The sequence below is a fragment of the Diachasma alloeum genome, unplaced genomic scaffold, assembly GCF_001412515.2.
Source record: "Diachasma alloeum isolate Michigan unplaced genomic scaffold, Dall2.0 Dall_scaffold_00179, whole genome shotgun sequence".
NCBI classification, from domain to species: domain Eukaryota; kingdom Metazoa; phylum Arthropoda; class Insecta; order Hymenoptera; family Braconidae; genus Diachasma; species Diachasma alloeum.
This window is the reverse complement of record NW_021680345.1, coordinates 1089181-1098362: the sequence shown is the minus strand read 5'-3', so window position 1 is coordinate 1098362 and position 9182 is coordinate 1089181. Positions and strand designations below refer to the sequence as shown.

Here is a 9182-nt window from a genome sequence, read left to right as displayed (position 1 = left end):
TCGCAAGAATTTCCGAATTAATGTATCAAGTATTAATCATTCACTCATTCATGATTGTGTTAATTAAACTCACATTGATGGTGTTCAAGGGTGAGGGGGTGGCTCCCCTGCGGCCTCCGCCGCCCCCGACCTCTGCCTCCAGTTTGATTAACCTCGGAAACTCCCTAAAAACCACCGCTCACGCACTTTAAACTAAAAATTAAAAATTTGAAATAATTTCACTGATTTATTTATTCACTTGTGTACCAATGTACCTCATGCACTCTCATCTCCCTCCACGACATGTACCATAATCACGAGAAAAAATCACAAATATCAGACAACAGAAGGAACAAACACTAATCACGGCAGAATCAGACAACAAATCGAGTGAACTTGAAATTATTCGTGTGATTGGCAAGCACTGATGGTGAATATACGTCGAACACGTGGAGGAACTATCGGAGGTGCGCCGGAGCGCCAAGAAAAAGGAGACAGGTCGGTTCCACCTTCCCTCCCACTCCAGTTCTCCTTCCACCGTCTCGTCTACCTCACGAGGAATCGCCGATTATTTTCTTCTCCTCTTATTTTAAATCCCCCGGGATTTTTTTACACGTTAGACACACCGTCGAGTGGACCCAGAGTTGGCGCAGGTGAATCTCCGCTACTTCCTCTGCGCATGCGCACAAGACAGTCCTATCATTAATCCCCGAAAATTTCAACCGCAATTGGAGATTCGAGTGTTCTTAAATTTCCAAAATTTTTCTTCCTTATTCTTTTTCTCCCTGAATTCGTTCCGTTAAAACCTCGAAAATAGTGCCTGAGGTTTAAAATAAACCGCGAGTTGCGGCCGGTGCGGTCTTTGAATCAGTTGCACACTAACGTTAGTGTACTTGGCTTTTGAACGCGACTCTGGAATTGCTGTGGCGCCACCCCCTCCCCATTTTACACCCATTGCACATAACCCACCTCCTTCTCCTCTCTTCGTAGCAATGTTGCGCGTCCTCCTCGGAGGCCTCCACAACCTCCCCACCTCTTTTGTCCCTCATTCAAAACCTCACCCACCTTCATGCGCCTCTCTCCACCTCTTTGCCTCCTCTTATTCCGTCAATTCCTAAAGCCTTTCTCTCTCTCCTCTTTCTCCTCTTTTTTTCTACCTCCTCGTCCTCACGGATTTTTCCCTATAATTTACTCTCCGGTTGTCTCTCCATTCTTTTTCTGTCGACTTTTTTTCTACTTCTTTTGTTAATTCTACTTTTTTTTCTCCTCCTTTTCACTCTCTATCGCTGTCTCACTTGCATTTCCCCTTTTTCGGCCTTCTTTCGGGTTTTATTTATTTCGTTTCACTCCTCTCTTTCACTCTGGATGATGTATATATATGTATAAAACGTGCGGCCAGCCATGAATCTTTGCCGTTGCGGCGAGAGAGCTCTGCCGATGCCGCAACGCCCATTTAATAGTATCCTCGTCGCGCGCCTCGACCGTACGGCTTTTTCCGTTCACTCTAGGGCCATCTGTTGAGCCTCCGATGTAACTACGTACAGATTTCAGTGGTATTATGAATCGTGCGGTTCAACTTTTTATGTCGCGCCGTGCAAAAAGTTGAGTTTATCGCACGCTGCGCTTCGCGCAGCTTGCTCAAAACTCGACTTCTGCACGACTTGACATAAAATATTATAGAGCACTCGGTAATAAATTTCGTTTTCAACGAATGTGAATACAGACCTCGCCTTCGGCTCGGCCTGTAAACTTCACATTCGTCGAAAACGCAATTTGTGCCCTTGTACTCTAATGTACTATTTTTGTTCTTCACCTACTCCGATGTACCCAAAGCCCATTTCTCTCCGCATTATTGTATCTCTCACTTTGCACGAAGGCACACGAACCGTGACGAATTGCCTTGCAAGCGAGGAGAAGTAATTAGCAATAAATTTAAGCACGAGCTATGAGGAAATATTTATTTTACATTTCATCTTTGTCTTTATCGCCTCTATGGCGAACTTGTTCAAGGACGCATCTTCATTCTGCATTGTTTTACTCATTTTTTAAATTGCCTCGTGGTAAATTTTTGAATAGACTAAGAATGTTTTACTGCTTCGGTTTTTTTCACACTTGCGTTTTTTATTAGAGAAATAAAAACGTGTTGAACTAGATTCAGAAGTGTAGATTCACTCCGGCACCTGCAGGTAGAGAATTCCGAAGAGAGGATATATTTTTTTCAATCCCCAAATGATCGTCATTGTAACCCCCCGGGCGCGGTAGGACGTATCGAGTGACAGGAGGATTCCAGGGTGAATCCGATATCCAGGGATGATTTCGTTATTATGTGGAAAAAAAATTATTCTATCTAACAATCCCATCTCCCTCCCCAGCACCAATAAAGAAAATTCAGACACACTTTGTTCAGTATGAAATGAGTGTACTTTGATATTTTTCATCATACAAATTTACAGTGAACAGTTAATTGACATTTACATCTAAAATAAAAACATCTTATGGATCATAATTACAAAATTTCAAATAGAAACTTCTCTTTATGGCAATATTTTGTATACAAACATCTTACATTTCACGTTTTACATAGAAAATCAAATCGACACATTGTCACAGCGCCTGAATCACTCAACATTAAACTCGACCAATTTGGAGAGTATATACACTGAGAAAAAAATGACTCTTGCCAAGTAAATTTACTTGCCAAAAGTAAATATGTATCAATATTTGCATTTGAAATATGTGGATTTTCTTGTAGTTAGTATATTGACTTGGCAAAAGAAATTTTTTTCTCGGTGTACAATGTGTAAATGATTCTCCGTATTGGAGTTCACCAGCGAAATAAACGAGAATATGTGGAAAAAAATATCTATTATATCTAACAATCCAATCTCCCTCCCCAGCGCGAATAAAGAAAATTCAGATACACTTTGTTAAGTATGAAATGAGAGCACTTTAATATTTATCATAAGAAAATTTACAGTGAACAATCGATTGATATTTACAGCTAAAATAAAAACATCTTATGTACAATAATTTCAAAATTACAAATAGAAACTTCTCTTCCTGGCAATACTTTATATGCAAACATTTGACATTTGACATAGAAAATAAAATAGGCACATTGTCACAGCACCTGAATGAGTCAACAGCAAACTCCACCAATTATTCCTCGTACTGGAGTAAAATATGTGGGAAAACAGTTTATTCTAGCTAAAAATCCCCCCCCCCCCCAACCGCAATAAAGAAAATTCAGATACACTTTGTTCAGTATAAAATGAGAGTACTTTAATATGTATCATAATAAAATTTATAGTGAACAGTAATTTGACATTTGCAGTGGAAATAAAAATATCTTATGTACAATAATTAGAAAATTACAAATAGCAACTTCCATTCATGACAATATTTACATACAAACATTTGACAGTTGACATTTCCCATAGAAAATAAAATAGGCACATGGCCACAGCACCTGCATCAGTCAACAATAAACTCCACCAATGTGAAAACTATACAATTTCTCTAAATTATTCTTCGTATTGAAAAAAAAAATTATTCTATCCAACAATCCCATCTCCCTCCCCAGCCGCAATAAAGAAAATTCCGACACACTTTGTTCAATATAAAAAGAGAGTACTTTAATATTTATCATACTAAAATTTACAGTGAACAGTAATTTGACATTTACAGTTAAAATAAAAACATCTTATGTACAATAATTACAAAATTACAAATAGAAACTTCTCTTCATGGCAATATTTTATATACAAACATTTGACTTTTTACATTTGACATAAAAAACAAAATAGGCACATTGTCACAGCACCTCGATCAGTCATCAGTAAACTCCGCCAATTTAAAAACTATATGCAATTCCTCTGAATAATTCTTCATACTGGAGTTCACCAGCGAAATAAACGAGACTACAATCGACTCTCCAAGCACTCTCTCCCACTTTAAACAATCGGATACGGCACCATCGGCATGAACTGCTGCGGAATGACAGGCAAATCCGGCTTGACAGGCTGATTCTCCTTATCCTTCTTCGTCTTCCTCTTCTGGTTCTCATGAGTCTTCACATGTTTGGTCAGATGATCACTCCTCATGAAGCGTTTGCCACAGGTGGTACAGGCGAAACGTTTCTCCCCAGTATGCGTCCTGAGATGTCTCTGGAGTTCATCGCTCCGGGTGAAGCGTTTTCCGCAGAATATCCAGTTGCATACGAAGGGCCTCTCGCCCGTGTGCCACCTGAGGTGCGCCTTCAGGTGCGACGTCTTCCCGTAAACTTTGCCGCAGCCTGGAACATGGCAAATGTGTTGACGTTTGCCGTCAGCGCCGACCTGATTGCCCCCGTCGACCTGGCAATTTGGACAGCGGCATCTCGTGCACTTCCTTCCGGGCTTCGTCTCCTCCGAGAGAATGTGGTCCGCAGGAGGTGTCAGCGGCCACTGGTAAGGGCTTGTGTGGCCTTGCGGACTGGACGGAAGCTCTGGAGGACTCGGAGGAAGATTGTAAGGCTGAATTGGCGGGACTGAGCCGAGTTGCGCCTGAGGTAGGTGAGTCTGCGTCGTCCAGGAGGTGGTGGTTGCCGGCAGTGGCGGCATCGAGTAGGACGGGGGTGTCAGAGGCTCGGCGATCTGACTGTGAGATGAACTGGGGAACCAGTAGGAAGGCTGACTCCCCTGAAGATGATGACTCGGGATCGGGGGGTTGTACGAGTGATAGTGCATCGAGGGCGCACCGTAATCCATTGGATACGACGAACTGGGCATCGACAGGGAAGACATCGGCGTCATTCCCGGCATCGGCGACATCATCGTCGGCATTCCCATCTGTAAAACCAATTAAACACTTCGTTAGTTCACTTGTTATTTGTTTTGTTTACTTGATTGAGGGTTTTTTTTTCCACTGAATTCACTGGTGAGATGAGGGGTTGAGCCGATAAACATCGAAATGAAATGAACTTGGGGATGATTTGAAAAAAATAAACGAAAATGGCTGAAATTGAGAATAATTATTGGCGTTGGAGAAAATAACCGAAGTATCAACTACACGGAGACCGGTCAGAAGCGTTCACGCTTCGAATGTAATATTACGGTGGATGATTACTATAATTCACAAATACAGCGCTGTTGCACCGTGATAATTCAACGTTAAATTATTGTATACAGGGGGTATATGTGGATAACAACGGACCTGCTGATACTGCATCACTTGTGCCATCACTTCACACTTTTCTTCAATTTTGTTGTTTTTATTTATTTCACGCTTAAAACTTGTTTTTCTTTATTCCTCCGTTAATGTTCTTCAAGTAATACGAGGTTTACACCCACGAGTAATCCAGAGTTGAAGGTCAAACTTGACTCGGAAGTCCAGACATTGATTCACGATTTAACGAAAAAGAAAAAAAGCAATCGGTTAAATTGGAGAGCACGTTTGGTTGTTCGGCCACGGGCGCTCGCCAGATAATTGCTGGTTGGTGAGCGTGTCGCCTCGGTTTTAATAACTGAGTGGACAACGACCGAGGCGTAGAGGGAGGCTGACTACTCAGACAACCAGTCCCTGCCCCGTAAACCCAAACTCGGGGGGAGGGGGCACTGTGGTGGGGATGGATGTGCCACACTGGATAGGGATATACCTATTGAACCCTCAGAGGGGGCACAGTGTGCGCATGCGCAATCCCCTCCAGTGGGACTCGAAGCATTTCTTTCCCATAAATCAACCCCGGGGCTTACAGCGTAAGGATTCTATCCCCCTCTTCTCGTCCTTAACCCCTCTGGATTTGGGGGAGACAAGGATCGAAATGCAGAGTGAAACCTTTTGTGGGAGATCTTTGCCTCGTGGCTTTGAAATAATGTACCCCTTGATTTTTGAGGGATTCATCACTGTCTTTCTTTTGGAGATCTGTGAGAATCAATTGGAAGGATTGAATCGATGAGATGAAAATGAATCGGGAAGTGAAAAATGGAAGGAAATGAGAGTGTGTGATCTTTCCTTATGGGCTGGTATTTGATTTATGAAGAAAATCGTATACATCAGGCCATCGATTTCTTAATTGACGTGAATTCAGAGAATTCATTAGCTTTTGGTATTGTAAAGCAAATTAGGGGAGTGGGGCAAAATGAAACAGCCGACAAACGACTATTTGACGCAATTCAAGCGAAGTTTTGTTTATTAACTTTTTTTACTATTGGGCGTAGGGTGAACAGGCCCATTGCTGGACGGTTAAGGGAAATTCGAGTTTCGTGGTAGACGCTGAAATAAAAGCATCACCTACATCGGAATATGATGGCTTCCATACCTTCAAGACTGTTTTAATTAAAAGAAAAAAATTACTTGAAGGCAACTAACAAAACAAAGAATAATTGAATTAAGAAATAGTTGAATGCAGCCAAAACCCCTAATTTCTGGACGACTGGGCCATATTTTTTTTGGATTTATCAAATGTCGATCAATAGAAAAAATAATTGATCACATGATTATGCACGAGTAATATTATTTAAAGGTGAAATAGTCAGTATAATTTTCATTTTATTTATGGAATATTTAAGGCAAGGTGAAGTCGTTCTGAAACTAACCTCCGTTCGGAAATTGAACTGTTTACTCTACTGGTGAGAATAATAATTTTCTATTCGTTTTATAATTCAATTGATTAGATAAGGGCGATTACACTTTTCTTTTTTCATTCGACTGAAAATTAGCATCACATTTTCCTTTGTCCTCCTCGGAGTTTCCCCCTGGGCCATGCTCTAGACTTTGTGCTTTGCTGTTTCATTTTCTTTTCAATTACACGGAGAGAAATATTCACTAAAAATCACGGAACAATTCACGTAATCCGCAATAGGGAATCGTTTTCCGGTAATTTTTATAGGAATGGAAGAGAATAAATCTGAAACGTTCAGTGAATTTTCAGGTTCATCACCGAACAAAGTACGAAATTGTCATGTAATTTTTCCTGAGAAAGTAAAACCATACAGAAACTTCCCGACTTATTATGCCTCCAAAATCAAAAATTCTTGAACGTCCAACAATTTTTACGATACTGATGACATTTCTACGTTCCATTCCGTAAAATTTCTCAATCGCTGGGGAAAAATTACGGAACTACTTGTTGTCCCCACAGCGATGAGTCATCAGGCGGGTGGTTAATTCGTACGGAACAAATCGTACAATTTACGTGGCGATTCGTACAATTTCACTCTCGACTCACACTTTTTATTGAATTTTACTTCGCTCGCCGATTAATTTTCGAAACGTAATTTTTACGTTTTTTTTCGGGTAAATTTTATTGAATTTTTTTCTCCGTGTAATCCACTCACAAAATCTTCTCCCTTCAAAACTTCTCAATAATTTTTAACATTCTACTGAATGGAAAATCATTATTCTCATCAGTACTCCCAAGAATAAAAAAGGCTTATAACCAAAAATTAATTAAAAAAATGCTTTCGCCTGAATTGCGTCAAACAGAAGACAAAGATCTATTCTCTCTCTCTCTCTTTGACTTTTCTCGTTGGAATGCATTGACTGGGTAATAAATTCTTGAGTGATTGGCATTTGTTCTTACCAGAGTTATGGGATTAAGCCACCAGGGTTAGAAGAAAAGAATAAATTCTTGAAGAGGAAGAAAGAATGTGCACCATTGCAATCATTGAAATTCCAGGAAAAATCATTTAATTCCTTTTTTCCCCCATTTTTACGTGTTTCCATTGTAAAAAAAACCATTTGACCGCACATCCGTTCATGATAACAAATTTTCTCATGACCATAAATCCTCCCTGGACCACTGCAGGATATCCTGCTGGTCTTGCCACGAGACCAAGAAAGATGCCCTGGTGCGTAACAACACAGTAGAAAATGGTAACATTTATGGTCCCCAAGGTTGTAAAATGATCATTGAAGCATCACTGAGAGGTGACGACACTCTCGCGACTACCGGCCTCGACACAAGCTTCCAGGTCTTTTTCCCCATTATTAGCCACCTGCAAGTGTTATACAATGAGTGAAAACTTGAAAGGGAGTGGGCTCAAACGAAAGCACCCGCACCAAGTTTTCTAGTAGAACTTGTAGCTCCCCGAGTCACACGCTCATCCTCGGGTTGACATCGGTGTACAATGAGCAACCGGAACATTCCGCTATTCATTTTTGCGTATGGCCTTTCGATACGCATCATTCCTGAATTACGTGATTGTATCGATGGCTGTGATCATTGGGTTGGCAGTGAGCCTTTGAAAATGTAAAATTCTAGGGATCTACAGTCACAGATATAGAGATGAATAATGATACGATCTTCGTTCCTGAATTTATTGGCATTTTTGTACAATATCTTTTCTGAAGAGGACATTTTCCTTGATTCGACGGAATTGAGATGGAAATTTTCTCCGAGTTTTATCTTTTATGCATGATAGCATCATTCGGTAGATATTAATGTTCCGCGATCGATTTTTTTGCATTAAATGTATTCACAAAAATTTACGGACTATGATTTTAAATTTCTCTTGAGAAATTTTGATAGGACGTGTAGTTTGCGAGAAAAAAAATGTTTAAATGATGAAAAATGGCACAAACGAACAATTTGAAAAATTTATTTAAAAAATGAATTTGGCCGTAGTTTTCCTAGCAAGATACTTTGAATTAATGAAAATGCAATTTGTTTAGGGGATTAGATTTCATCCCCATTAGTTGAGTCAAAACGAGTGAAAAAATTCTGAAAAAGTTCCAATTTCATTATTTTTTTGGTAAAATCAAATGATCGGAATTTGGTTGCACACATTTTGATGCACGTCAATTTCAAGTCCATCTACGCACGTGTGTTAACACCAACTTGCCTTAACATGAAGTTTGAATATGCGTTTCCTGCAAGGTAACCGGTTAATTGCTCTTACGCGGAGAGAAATATTCAATAAAAATTACGTATCTTTTCCGTAATTCCGGAGCGAAATGTGGTTGTAGGAAATTTTACGGAACTGTTACGGAATTTTTCCAGAGCGTTCGGTAGTTTTTATCTGAATCTCCTGTGAAGAATTACCATACCGTCACTTAAATTTTCCGAGTCGATTCCGTAATCAGTGAGCGAGTTGTGAGTTCCGTAATTTTGACTGAATATTTCTCTCCGTGTATGTACAAGTTCTTTTTTTTCAGAAATTTTTTTAATTGCCTGTTTACAGCCACTTGCCAACACTTCAACATTTTTTTTCACAAAAACTCGA

At 40.0% G+C, this 9182-nt stretch overlaps 1 protein-coding gene across 1 annotated transcript; it reads right to left on the bottom strand.

Moving 5' to 3' along the window:
- Nucleotides 1–3429: 3429 nt before the first annotated feature.
- LOC107041353 (transcription factor Sp5) lies at nucleotides 3430–5461 on the bottom strand. The gene is made up of 2 exons (XM_015261872.1): nucleotides 5173–5461; nucleotides 3430–4808 (listed from the first exon to the last, which is right to left on the bottom strand). The coding sequence occupies exons 1-2, from the start codon at nucleotides 5197–5199 to the stop codon at nucleotides 3933–3935; spliced, it is 903 nt and encodes a 300-aa protein (XP_015117358.1). The 5' UTR covers nucleotides 5200–5461; the 3' UTR covers nucleotides 3430–3932.
- Between the last annotated feature and the right edge of the window lie 3721 nt (nucleotides 5462–9182).

Bases quoted from the DNA above. Each gene is read 5' to 3' on its own strand.
- LOC107041353 (XM_015261872.1), bottom strand. From the start codon at position 5,199: ATGGCACAAGTGATGCAGTATCAGCAG. The intron at 4,809-5,172 runs GTCCGTTGTTAT...TTGGTTTTACAG, and splicing joins AAGTGATGCAGTATCAGCAG to ATGGGAATGCCGACGATGAT.